At 30.2% G+C, this 14,927-nt stretch overlaps 1 protein-coding gene across 1 annotated transcript in view; it reads right to left on the bottom strand.

Annotated features, from left to right (window-relative positions):
* Positions 1-12,504, bottom strand: part of cert (ceramide transfer protein) — a gene marked incomplete at its 5' end in the record, with an annotated part of 63,889 nt that extends 51,385 nt beyond the window's left edge. Inside the window, 3 exons of the mRNA XM_088278319.1 lie at positions 10,274-10,334; positions 11,169-11,346; positions 12,270-12,504. Of these exons, the coding sequence (XP_088134445.1) occupies positions 10,274-10,334; positions 11,169-11,346; positions 12,270-12,504 (474 nt within the window). The remainder of the gene's footprint in view (positions 1-10,273; positions 10,335-11,168; positions 11,347-12,269) is intronic.
* Positions 12,505-14,927: the final 2,423 nt, after the last annotated feature.

Here is a 14,927-nt window from a genome sequence, read left to right as displayed (position 1 = left end):
AGATTCTACATTCATATTTCTAATTTTCAAACGAAGCTAAGCGGAATCATAACATTTTTATGATTATATATTTATTTTACTTTAATGTGTAAAAGTTTAATTTATCATTAAATGTTTTGAATTCGTAAAGAGTACTGAAAAATACATAAACAACTAGAAATAAACTATGAAAAGTTATTTTATCATTATTGATTATATATTTTTTATGTTTAGTTTGTAATTAAAAATAAGACTTGACCTAGCATAAACATCCTCTCACTAGGTGTCTGCCGAATTCAAAAAATGGAGAAATAAAACATAATAAAGAAAAATAAAATAAAATATATAATAAATAAAAAGTGTTCTATAAAATTGTTTAAAAACTTAACTCATCCCCATAAATAAGTTTTTTTTAATCTGTAAAATAAATTATAATTAATTTCAAAATACGAGTGGTATAAATATTTAATAGAAATCAGAAGCGATCTAAAGCTAACTTAAAGCATAGTACCCAAATTATTACATAAAGATATATATACCGAGAAAAACTTGGAACTATCAGGTATATCAAATACTTTAAAGCGGTCAGGTTAGGAGTCGAAATAATCAGCGGGTATGCATGAACGTGGAAGAGGCGAAGAATGTTTGCAAAGGCAGAGTGGTGTCGGGTTCTATTCTCTCTGCCTACCTCTGCGGTGAAGCAGCGTGATGATTAGTTAGTTAGATATCTATAACATATCCATCGTATTTCAGGTTTATACCGAATAATTTTAATGAACCATTTCGGAGTATACGGCTGTCCAAATTTAAAACACAGTAAGGGACATTTTTTTGTAGTACGTTTTTTTGCATTTATGGATTAAGTAGACTCTACTTAGTCCAAAAATGCAAAAAAAACGTACTTCAAAAAAAATGTCCCTTACTGTGTTTTAAATTTGGACAGCCGTATAAACCATGACAAAAATTATTCTAATATTATCCAGGGACACATTTAAAAAAATCTTTTATCACACATAAATTTTACATTTATGAATGTATGGAAACTAATTATATTATTTCATATACAAATCAGCATAAAAAAAATAAAATAAAATGAATATGAAAATACGAGCAATATAAATATTTAATAGAAATCACAAACGAACTAAAACATCAAAAAATATTGATCGATATTAGACACTAAAATATACGTTGTTCTAGCAAACGATTAAAAATTAAACCATCGTCAGGCTTAAAACATGAAAAACTGCTTTTTTATTTACGTATTTTTATCGCAAAAGAATGATCTTAGAAGCCTGACCATTAATGTAATACTGCGATAATATTTGCATTTATAGCGAAATCTGAGAACATTTAACTATTTTAAATATTAATATAAAAAGGTGTAAACAAGGCGCTTTTAAATATTTAAAAAAAAATTGTGTAATATACATAAAATAATCGGTAATTTGCTGTTCCTGTATTTATCAAAACGGGCAAGGTTCGTGTGTCCTTACATGTTATGATAGTTATCATTTTGCTTATACAAATATTATAATGCTGATAATAACTAATATTTATTATAATATTTTATTGTCATATGTTTATAATTACAATAGAAATGTGAACAATTGTATTCATATTCCTATTGTAAATATTTATTAAGGGGATACAACGCAACGCAGAATTTAATCACCGGCCGACCGTCGAAGAGGTAACACGTCTTTCCACGCCCGATTTTTTTAAAGAATGTATATTGGATATTTTGTTTTTTTTTTTATATAGGCAAAAAAGCAGTGCATACCCTGAATTACTCCCGTTCTATATAGAAACACGATCACTGCCTTTGTGAGTCATCAATGTACAGTATCGTAATTACTAAATATTTATTTATTTAAACTTCCATGTGCAGAAAATAGATAAGTACATTGGTGCGCTTATTGCTAAAAAGCAATATATTCCAACCAACCAAAACAGACTATACCATATATAACTGTTTGCAATCAGAGTGTACTTGAACATTTAAAAAAAAACACAAATTACAAAAGATGATAATAAAGAGGGCAAAGGAAAAAGGGAGTTTAGGGATATTTAATATTTATTTTTTTCTAATGTTTTTTTCTCATTTATAACAACATATTCTGCACACTATTTCAAAACGCTTTTAACTTATAAGATCATGTAAATCGTTACAAATATCGAATTCTATCACATGTCTGTCTTTGGTCAGCAGGAAGATATTAATTCGTAAAAATAATAACTTCAATCAACAATATTGTACAAATTTTATCATAATTTTTTAAAATCATAAATCATAAGAAAATGGGTACTCGAAATCAGTCACGCTACTGAGGCACAAACCGATTAAAAAAATAACCACCCTACATCCACGAACGTACGTAATACGCGCGCAGAGTACCTGAAGAATACCACTAACCCGTATTTCGTACGCGAGGTACGGGCATATAATAGATAGCGATTTGTTAATTTTTTTAATTAGACACACTTCAATTTTACTTGTGCACTTTAAAATTCACCGTTTAAAAGAATAATAATCGAAATCCAAAAACACAAAAAATTGGCGTTTCTAAAATGTATTTTAACGCACAATGGGTAACGACCAACTGAATAACGTTTATAAAGTCATCATTTATTTGATAATAATATTTATTATGTCTGTGATATAAATAACTTTGATAAAATTTGACCCTAAGTTCGGGGGGCAAACATGTATTACGTATTTTAAATTAAAATTCGAAATAACTTTTACGATACGATTTTTTACTGTTCGGATGTAATTCGGCGAATGTCTGAAGAGAAAATTAAAGTGAAAAAAAAAAAAAATATTCGCAACTATTAGAACTTTTAGTGGTTACATCATGAAAATAGAAGCTATGCTGCGTGAGCCATGAAACTAAAAGTGGAGCAAAAACGATATTTCAATTCGCAAGTACAAAAACAATGCAAAACGGTAAATCAAATATCGATAAAAAAAAGACAAGTGAATTGAATGAATTGAGTTATTTTGTAGATATAAAATTAAGATTTCTCTAAAATTTCGAAAATGCGTATAATATTTACTGGCCTGATTTTTTGTCCATTATATCCATAGTTCGTTCAATAAAGGTCAGTTATATCGAGGTTTTACTACACTTATTTCAAACACTGAGTGGTAAAAGAATGGATCATTTTCAGACGGGAGGAATATCTAATTTAACATACTCAACCTATAAAGGATTGTATTGGACTCGTTTTGTGTCTATATAGCCGATATAATAATTTTCATTCATAATTTTTTTTTTGGAAAATTCGCCTTTGTAAATAAGTTGTTTTCGTAAGTTGGTAATGAATGACGTCACAGAAACGATAGACTTATTTTAATATTGGTAATATTGCTAAATTATTGGCGATGTCTATAGTCCACCCTCCCCTCATATTTGTATAACACAAATGGTAGTGTAGTGGTAAACAAACAATCCACACTACTACTATAACAGCTTCATAAACCATAGAAAATAAACCATATGACGTCATAATTGGATGACGTCATGTTGATGTCATGTTGATGGCATATGCGGACGCACGTTTTTCGTTTTATTCAAATATCTCAAATTTAAACCTTAATATCTCCCAATTTTCTCTACAGATTTCAATAAGAATGTTACCGATAAACTTGTGATTTTTCATATTAATTTATTAGCCAATAATCACACATCGTGAAATTTATTCATTGGACCATGGTTAAAGTTGGTTTACAAAATTGTTATTTTTTTTAAAACAAATGATAAAATATACACGTGAAACATTATAGTACAGTATATTTATTTTCTGCCGGCAAATGACACAAAATAATTCAATACGATGTTACAATAGCGATGTCGCAAGCCTGTCACAAAAAGTGATTAGCGAATGTGAATACGTAAAGGTCATAGGATTACTACCAACTAATGTACTCGCATCATGACGTAATCATTCGTAAGGGCGGATAATGACGTCAATAAATATACCTAAAATTTGTACACGTACCGGTTTCATATAGAATCGAAATAAAACAAAAAAATCTTGTTTTATTATTATGTATCAAATTATTTTATAAATAACAAATATGAACAAAATCATTCACGTTTTCTCAAAATAAAAAATGTGGTTAAAAACAGTGTTTATAAATAAAAATATAAATGTTGGTGGGTCCAAAATCTCAAATATTCACATGATATCCAGTGATTGCTTTGAATTTTTGACACAATGTTGCATTCGAAAACGCGCGTATTTTTATTTATATACATATATATATATATATATATATATATATATATATATATATATATATATATATATATATATATATATATATATATATATATATATATATATATATATATATATATATATATATATATATATATATATATATATATATATATATATATATATATATATATAACGTGGTAATATTTTCCTTCGTAAATTGGGTGTAAATAATATGTAAAGTGGGTGTATAATAATAAAATAAACAATGTGTTGCTTTGTAATTAAAGTTTATAATTAAAGTTTATTCTTAATTTATCTTTATAATATTTTTCTATCTATCTATCTATCTGATTCTGACAGTTCAGAATATTATATTTTTTTTTATAACGGATGTCTTTTGTTTTATTCTGTGCGACGCATGCGACATCTGGTGGTAGAACTGTTTTATGTAGGTACTATTTGTAAGTACTTAATAAAATGTATAGGTAGGTACCTAGGTATTTTATTACATATATAAATAAAAAAGCAACAATTGACAGTTTTGCTACCCCGATGGCAGCGCCATCTGTTGAACATAACAGCAACACGCGCAATACTAAACATTGCTCAAGGCGGAATGCGTGCTTCTTGACACTTCTGTCATTAAGCATTTTAAATGTTTTCGATTCCATAGCTGTTTTTTTTTTAATATTTTCATTGCTTCACGAGCATCGTGAAATTATACATATTAGAATCGTGTGGTTTGTAATTTATTTATTTTCCGTGTAACCAGACTGAGCCTCAGTGACGCGTGGCTGGGTACAGCTAAATATTTAATAAATAAATAAACAAAAATAAAAACGTAGTAATGCCTTTTAAATAGTGGAGGTTTTTTATGCTACGCAAATATTAACTTTTTATTTTAATATTGTTGGAGTGAAATTTATTGGAATGGTCAAATAATAATCTCTACCCAAATTTGATTGGCGAGCCGCAATCGACATTCGATTTAAAACTACTTTCGAAAAAAGGTATCCATTAATGTTTTCGCCTAATAAAATGTCTCTGGGTGCGGTAGTCGTGCAAATCGAGGGTGCGGCACCCCTACCACCTTTTGACCCCTAGCACATTACAAGTACAAACGAAACCCTAATCGAACCTTATCAAATAGTTATAATTTTATTGTACCGCCGTAATATATTTTTAATCTTTTTCTTCTTACGTAGAAAAAAAAATCCTTTAACCACTCTCATTTATTCCTCTCCTTTCCTTCTCCTTTCTGCAAAATCTATTTTTTATACCATACCCTTACCCTTTTTACTCCCTTCCTCACACACACGCACTCCCACTCTTTTTTTTAATAAATTTTTTATCTCTTTTTTTTTTTAATATTTATTATATCATAAATGTGGAATAGTTTAATTGGCTTATTTTTATTAATGTAACTATTTTTATAACATACTTTTTTTAAATATAAAGCTGTACAATTCCTGAACAAATAAAAAATAATAAAAAATATATATGCTTACCTAAGAAAACAACTAAGGTCCCTAAATTAAATGCACAGTAAAATTTTATTATACATTCAATATCACAATATTTTCAATCAATTTATCATTCTAACGCGAATATTTTTTTAAATAACATGTTTTAAACAATTTCTAGAGAAGAAAAGAACTAAATTTATAAATTGGTTGAAGGCTTTTTTCGAAGACTCTTTAATTCGAACAATGATCATTCGAAATTCACCATTCCTGAAAAATAAATCGAAATTCCGGTTTTTGTAGTATGTTCATATACAACTTTTGATCATCCGAAAGAATATGACACCGGAAGGAGATTTTTTTTGTTAATGTTCAAAATTTGAGGATTTTAATTTTTTATTGCTGATATAACAAACTGTTGTTATTTTGTAAACAAGAAATGCGAATTTCTTAAATTCTATCAGATTATACAATACATTGGGAAAAAAAGTGAAATACAAAACTTTCTTTGATTTTGGTCCCATCAATTTCGAATTAATGAAATTTCACTGTAATTCATATTAAACGGTAGACACCTGTGACAATATTCCAACAGATCATTTTGTTTGAAAAAAAAACATTCAAAATTTTCTAATAACTATACTCCCAAGACTAAACCGGGATTGAAGCAAGTTTTTGGAAGGAAATGCCACAATATCTACTAACTACTTTAAAGGGATGATATTGACATTTACAGGAGCGTGCCTTCTATATAGGCAGAAAAGCAGTACCTATCCTAACTTACCCACGTGACATAAAAACGCAACCAGTACCTTCCCTACCTTACTAAGTGGTACCAGCTTACTTTACTACCTACATCTACTGCCAACCCTAATAAGTAGTACCTAGCTTACCTTACTACCTACCTGTACTGCTTACCCAAATTAATTTTCTGTGTATGCCAGTGGACATTCATTTTAATTTTTACATTCCACCATAATTATAGATACCATATATGGTAAGTCGTTAAGAACTTTGGAAATGATATGTCTCAAATTGTAATAGTGTAAGCATTTATATTTCATAAGTGAGGAGACTTAGATAAAGAATACACATAAAAATGACACCCTGTATTGCATCACACATTATTTATTGAGATTGAATAATAAATTGTTATTAAAATTCAATTGAATCCAATTCAACACTTGATACACAGTCTATAAATAAACTCATAAGGTAAAATATGAGATCTGGGAATCAAATTCAATTGAATTCATTATCTACCTACACATTCTTCCAATGTTAACCCTTTCTCATCCGAATCGATTTCTTCGCAAAGCTACAAATATTATTTTTAAGTCTTCTTAAATTCTGGGAAATTTAATATTTCTTATATTTTTGTTGTAATTAATCTAAAACAACTTTTGTTATATTAATAAAACTTATAAAAGAAAAAAAGTCTTATGTATCTCGCCAAACCTTCTATGTATATATTTTTTTAAATAACCACTTTTTAGTATATTTTTTTCAAAGGAATATCGGCAAATTTTGACATTTATGCATTAGTTTGTATGCAGTTGTACCAACTTACTGGAAAAATACAGTATTTAAATTATTACAAACAATAATTTACATACACTGTGTTTTAGGATCAAACCAAAGGATTTTAAACAATGATTTCAGAGGATAATCTATGCGAAATATCATAATTTTATCCAAGATCACATTTAAAAATTAGCCTTTATACATTCATAAATGTATGAAAACTATGAATATTATTTCTGACCAGCTTCATTGTCCGACTAAACGCATTGGAAGTTCAGTGCTTTCTTTAAATTTTATTTAAAAATTTATATTTTATGATTTATTTTATGCGTGTGAAAAAAATGTATAAATTATTACTGACTATAAACATCATCTCATTTGCAATACACTTGCACTGCACAGATATGTCTACCGACAAAAGAAACTGTTCATATAACGTAGCTCATATATAATGTATGTAAACAACATACAAAAGAAAAGCAACATACCCATTTGTTAAAGTATGTAATTGAAACTACATATTTTACATAATCATATGACATATGTAGACTTCTTAAAGCTTTACTTCCTTTTTCATTCCAAATATTAAAAAATATAATCAATATTATCGCGATTCCTAGTTATTTTTTGTTGTTGTTGAAGTTTTTCAATTTAAGTAAAACTTATATTAAAAATGGATAGATTTTACCACAAAGTTACTGCCAAATCAATAAATGAAAAAAAAAATTATTTATTGCTATGTCCGCCTCCGTAGTGTAATGGTCAGCACGCACTGCTACCATTCTGTAGGTCCCGGGTTCGATTCCCAGGGGGGTCAAATAAATATAAGTGAATTTTTTTCACTCTAATATTTATTCAATATTACCCTGGACTGGTACCTGAAGGCGAGGGCTGATCACCTTTCCTTCATGTGTTTACGATCAAGATAACACTGCGTTTATATGATGCAGTGCCCTATGCACCATTGGGGTGCGGATAAGGGTTTAAAAAAAATGTTTGATAGTCTGTTGTAAAATAAATAACAATAATATTAAAAACAATTCCCCGTTTTCTTCAAAGTGATGGACCAACAATAATCAGGATAAAAAACTGTCAATTACAAACAAAACAATTTTATCTCTGGATTTAAAAATAAACAATGACTGTTATCAATAAAACTTGCTTATTGTTTTCACTTATAAACAACTAATGTTTAAAAAAATTCAAAACCTAAGCAAACATTGCACACACACTAACTATTCACTCAAACAATACCATCTGAATATAACCAACAAAGATAGTGATAAGAAATAATAAAAAAGTGTTTATAAAATACTTATGTCTATAAAATAAAGTGCCTACTATCAGCAAAATTCATCATAAAATTTGTACCTGAGATATACGAATGTATTTTTTTTATTGTATTGCTTTCTAGCATGCTCAACCATTTATCTTACTTTCATATATCGCTCACTCCTTTCAAGAACGTCATAAATCAAAAATCGACAATTTTCAGTTGTCCATGTTTTCGGAATGCTCAGAAAATATACTATATCTCAGCAAAAGTGGCATATTTATTAACTTAATATTTACCAGCTACAGGGCAGGAAGTGTTGTTTATGCATTTTGAAGAAAAGGTATTGTTTAATTATTTTTTTAAATATACTTAATATTTTTCAAATGGAGAAAAAACCTTCAGGTTTTACCTAAAAAGATCTGTTGCTCAGTAAAAAGTTCAATAAGTGGCTTTATATTTATTTTTGATACATTGTATTATATTTTAAAACTTTAAAAACGTTCTCCTGAAAAATCAAGTTTTTTGATTTATGACGTTCTTGAAAGGAGTGAGCGATATGACACAATAAAAGAGCCGTTATATTTTTACACACGGATTAAAAATTGATTTTCTTTTTAAAGTCCTGGTTCCAACTCTAATGTATGGAAGTGAAACATGGAGTTGGCAAAAGAAGGATGAAAATAGACTGAATGCAGTCGAAATGCGATCTCTCAGAAGAATGTGCAACAAAACAATGTGTGATAGATGTGCGAATAGTGAAATAAGGAAGGAATGCAAAGCTGAGATAAGCATTATCGATAAAATTAAGAAAGGTGTGTCGAGATGGTTTGGACATGTAGAACGAATGAGTGAGGAAAGAACGGTAAAACAAATTTATGAGGCGAATGTTAGTGGGAGAAGAAGCAGAGGAAGACCGAGAAAAACATGGCACGATCAGGTATACCAAATACTTGAAAGCGGTCAGGTTAGGAGTGGTAACAATCGGCGGGTATGTATGAGGAGATGCATGAACGTGCATGAAGAATGTTTGCAAGGACAGAGTGGTGTGGCGCTCTATTCTCTCTGCCTACCCCTGCGGAGAAGCGGCGTGATGGTTAGTTAGTTAGTTAGTTACAATTGTTGGCTTTTAAATAAATGATGATAATTGGTACTCTACAAATAATCTAAATATGTAAGTAATTCGATAAATATATGGCATTCGAGTTAAGAAGCGTAATTATGGAAAAGTTATAAAATATTAAAAACAGCTTTTCAAAAAACTTTCATAAATTTTAATATATTTTTCCAGTAAATTTATAGATGTTCGCTACTGCAAATCTTGAGGGACTGCAGTATAATACATAGGAACCTTAAATTATTAACAACTAACTGGGTTACTGATAGAAATCCTGATGAAAATTTGTCTTCCATACAAAATTTCAGGTTACAAATAAAATTTAAGACTGTGTTCATTTATAATTTCAATTTTAAGACTGGGTATAAAATTTAAGACGCTGTCTGCCATGAGTAATGTTTAGTATTGCGTGTGTTGCTATTACGTTCAACAGATGGTGCTACCGTTGCGGTAAAGAAAAAAGGTTTAAAAAAGTTATTACCTGTCACAAGTGTATATAACATGCGTATATTTTAATACGTAGTGAAAAATGTCAAAAATTCAAAGCTATCGGAGAATAATTTTAGAAGATTTAAGATTTAAAATAAAAAAAAACATATATATTTTTATTTATCTACATTTATTTAATTCAACCATTTTTTTTTATTGGCGATCACTAACTAATAAAAATTTGTTTGATTCTCTTACCTCAAGGTCTGGACCAGGTAGGGATGCGATTCTCGCTTGTTGGAGATGGTCACAAGCGTCTCTATTAACAAAAATAATAATAATTAAAATTCAACAATAAATATTTAAAAAACTAATGCTTATGTTCATTTTTTTCCAGAAGAAATTGCACTTCGGATGTTAGGCTGACATCAGCCATTCATTCAGGATGTTAGGAAGACAAAGTGCTATTTCTAAAATAGCAACAAAAACATGTAGTATATCATCACCGTATGAATTTACCCAAGTCATACTTATTAGGTAAATACACAATATGTATAATTATTTTTATTACCCAAAAATCATACATTTCAACATTGACTTTGCTCAAAAATATTTTTAAAATTACTCAAAATCTGCATTTTTAATGATGACACACCCAGAAGTCTATTCTAGGGTCTTATGCTGGATAGCCCAAATGTACTAATTGTTGTATTCAGTGGGAGAAAAATATATGAAAAAATAAAAACGAAAAAATAGTATACATATTTAGAACAGTGACTGCCATCTTGTAAGAAATTCGGGAACTAATTTATATATTGAGGTGTTATGATAACTTTGCCAATATGTTACGAGAAAATTATCCAATGTCCTGTTTTTTGTAAACGAAACAAAAGGTTCAAATATATATGTATAAAGCTATTTTTTTCTATGTTTTTTTTTTTCAAATTCAATCAAAACATAAAACAGTACATATATTAGCGAGGTCGAAACTTTAAAACATATTTTCAAAACAAAAGTGTAAATTAATAAGTCGGATGGTCGTTAATTAACTTTGTTTAATGAAAGAGTGCAGGGAAAAAAATTGTAAACTTTTTATAAATTCTGATGTGAAATTGGCTTTTTTTCAAAGTAGAGAAATTCATGTTTCACCAACCTATAAAGGTCTTCGATTTTCTTCCTCTTGGCAGCCTCGTGCTCCAGCCTCCCCTTCCAGTGGTCCTCCCGCTGCTGCAGAAGCTCCACGCAGTGCTGCAGAGTGGCCAGTACTCCGGTTGCCGTGGCTCTGAATGTGATGGCCTCCCCGCGGAAATCGACAGGTGACAACTCTGGCGCTACAAAATAAAGGAAAAACATACTTATAACTGTATTTGGCCAATCTACAGTATAGTCAGTCTTCACTAGATAACCATGATTCAATCTTGGAAGTTTGGTAGTTGTGCAAAGTTAATTAGAGAGCGATTTTTTTTATGTCACTACGACCATATTAGGTCTATTGCGACCTCCCTCTGTATCACAGCTCACTCTCAAGACCTACATGTGTCATGTAAATCAGTCTTGGTCCTCCAAGGGTGTGACTTCGTTTGCGAGCGAGTGTGTCATAATTATAGAGAATGTGGATTGGCGTTTCGTTATCCTCCATACAAAATCTGCATGCTGGGGTAATGTAGTCATATTCTGCATACTGGGGAGTCATGAAGTCCATTAAAGAGTGATAAGCAGGGCTTTTTTTTCCTTGTAATGCGGTAGAACAGCATTCTGGCTCCTTTCAAAATGGATTTTTTTTTTAATTTTCAAAAATCAATAAGACAAAATCTATATTTATATCATTCGTCAAAATGATGAAATACGGTATTCAAATGAATATTTAAATGATATTTGAACATATATTTATGTAGTAAAAAGCTTGACAGGAAGTGAGTTCCGGGACCTTTAATGTTTAAAATAAAAAAGCCTTGGAGATAAGAGTAGATTTTTTTAGGTGGAAGTTGCATTTTTTATTTATAGATCATTGAGTGGATTTATGTTTCTTCTAACTAAAAAAAAAGATGAAAGGGAACAGGAGAGATAATCTAGTGTGGGCCAATCAGGAACACATCTGCATTTCCTCATTGCTGAGAGGAAACCAGGTAAAACTCCTAAGAAGCTCACTTATGAAAATAGTTAGCTGATGAGTTTTGATACGTTTATAGCAATAGGTGAGAATAAAGAGAAAGAGAGAGTAAAAATTGAAGGAATATTTTCTATTTCCACTTACGCAGTACGGGCGTCGCGCCATCCGCATCCTCAGCCAGGGCATCAAAGTACCTCTGGAGGTTGTCTGTCTGCCGGCACAGTATCTCCCGGAAGGTGCCGAGCTCGGCCAGCTTCTCCAGCAGTTGCCGCACTCCTCGCCCCCCCGACGCAGTACTGGCGCCGCCCGACTGCAAGGACAATGCAGACCCATGGCGGCGGAGACTGTTTTCCGAACCGGTGCCATAGCCAGATTCTACCTGCAAAAAACAAAAACAAACTGTCAGATTCTCAATGCATGCAGTTAACACATCTAATGTCAATTTTTATTATTTTTTTAAAAGATAAATATTTTTGTTTTTATTATTTACAAAAATACTTCAATTTTATACTAAATCTATGAGCCTAAGCGGCTCATTATTAGAAATAGGTATAAAATTGTGGTAGAGTGGGTTCAACCGACAAACTCTGACTCAAGAGTCAGTGACACTAACCATGTTTACTCTTGTTTTTATTCACACACTTTTGTGGATTTTTTCGACAGTGTCGATATTAACATATTTCAGACGGGTATTTTTTACGCCTGCGGACCGCTGGTGATAGGATTTGATAATTATGTACATATAGTAAGACCTTAACAAAGAGATTTGTATATAATATGCATTTCCTTTCAAATGAGACCGGCACAGAAGGTAATAATATGTCAGATATATAGATATAATATGTCAGAAGATAATAATATGTCAATAATGGTCAGAACGCTCGGCTACCGTACTGAAGATCCCGGGTTCGTTTCCCAGGGCTGGGGGGTCAAATAAATAAGTTATTTTTTCATTCACAATATTTATTCAATATTACCCTGGACTGGCACCTGAAATGGAAGGCTGATCACCTTTCCTTCGTGTGTTAATGATCTGTGTTTATATGATGCAGTACCCTATGCACCATCGGGTGCTGATGAAGGTTTAAAGATGAAGATACATATTAAATTTTCTTTCTGTTTAGTGCAAGAACTGCATATCATAACTATTAATAAACACGGTTATTAACTGTAACGTTGTACCATTAACAAATTTTTGATGAGCTTGGATTTGCATTTGAATGCATCTGGGATGCACATATATCATCTTGAACTGGCACATAATGCCTAATATTGTTCACTAAATATCTCCATTGATTAAATAATGCTGCATCTATGCGATGCAGTGCCCTTTGCATCATGAAATGTGCATAAATGAATGAAAGAGATAATATTAGTTTCATATGGGATGACATAAAAAATATTGCAAATTATTATTGTACCCTTTATCTCGCTATCAACATGAAGGTATTTCATTATCAGCGATGTTTCGACTAAAATGTACCTGTGAGTAAATGGTTGGTGCAAAATTGCATGTCATGTTTGATTTGAAAGTAAAAAGAAAGATAAAAGTATTCTACAATACTTAACTCCATTTACAATATTGGTTTTGATAATCCTATTTTAAGTTATTTGTGGAAATTGATATTCTGCACAGTTGAATAATTGTTTTTAGACTACATGTTGTCATAAATTATTACTTTTTATCATTTTACAATCAGATGACTACGTAGTCATCAATGATTAATCATATTAATATTATTAATACCACGTATCACATGTTCATATATATGTATTATAATAATTAATGATTCAATAAATAAAATGTAAATAATGATGACATTATTTTATAAAATGATAAAAGATAATTTTTAAATTCTAATATTTTTTAAGATAGTCGTTATAAAATGAAACATTAGAAAAAATCATTTCTTATTCACTTAGAACCTAGCACAAAAACAACAACAAAAAATATGTAAAACAATTTTACAATATTAAACTCTATATTTATAGAATTTTAACAATAATATTGTAAAAAGGCACACTCACTACTCCACACATTTATGTAGTCATAACAAAAAGATTGTTATTTTTTTAAATTTATACAAGACTCATTGTGTGATACTTGCATATTATACAAATAAAAAGTACTCTCATATTTCATTATACAACTTTCATCATACATTAAAATATTTATAATTATATTCAATGAATCTGTTTTGTTCTTGAAAACATATTAATAAACCAGAAACACCAAATTACAATAACAGTTTCAAATGATCTACAGTCAACATTTTATAGAATTATCCCATAACCAAAATTAATCACTTTGTTCATGCATCGAAAATTACATGTGTGTATACAAAATCTCACAGATTAGTTTTTAATTGCATTTCTTATATGTGTATTAGCAAAGAGATGGGAATCCTATGCAGCGATTGACATAACCTTTTTCACAATGATTTGTTCAATGAGGCAAATGCATGATTACATCAATCTAGGGCTGAATCTATACTGCTCTCAAACCTTACCTTACTGTTACACCAATCTGGCGATACAGCTGAGTGAGCTTAATCGTTCCTTCCCGGTGATATGCATTTACTACATTTCGACTCTAATAATGAGAATATTGATATAAAATATAATACACACGGGCTCAGAATTTTTTCATTCCTCCGTAATACAATTACGTATCACATAAAAGTATTATAATATAAAATTATTAATTTGAAACGACGGAAATAAATCATTTGTGAAGAAATCAGGGGTAAAATCACCAACACACAAATGTTGCATACACGCGCACGGGCTTGATCCTGTTTA

Source organism: Brachycentrus maculatus, unplaced genomic scaffold (assembly GCF_059751285.1).
Source record: "Brachycentrus maculatus isolate JH-2025_06_01 unplaced genomic scaffold, ASM5975128v1 h1tg000056l, whole genome shotgun sequence".
NCBI classification, from domain to species: Eukaryota; Metazoa; Arthropoda; class Insecta; order Trichoptera; family Brachycentridae; genus Brachycentrus; species Brachycentrus maculatus.
This window is presented reverse-complemented; position numbering and strand designations above follow the sequence as displayed.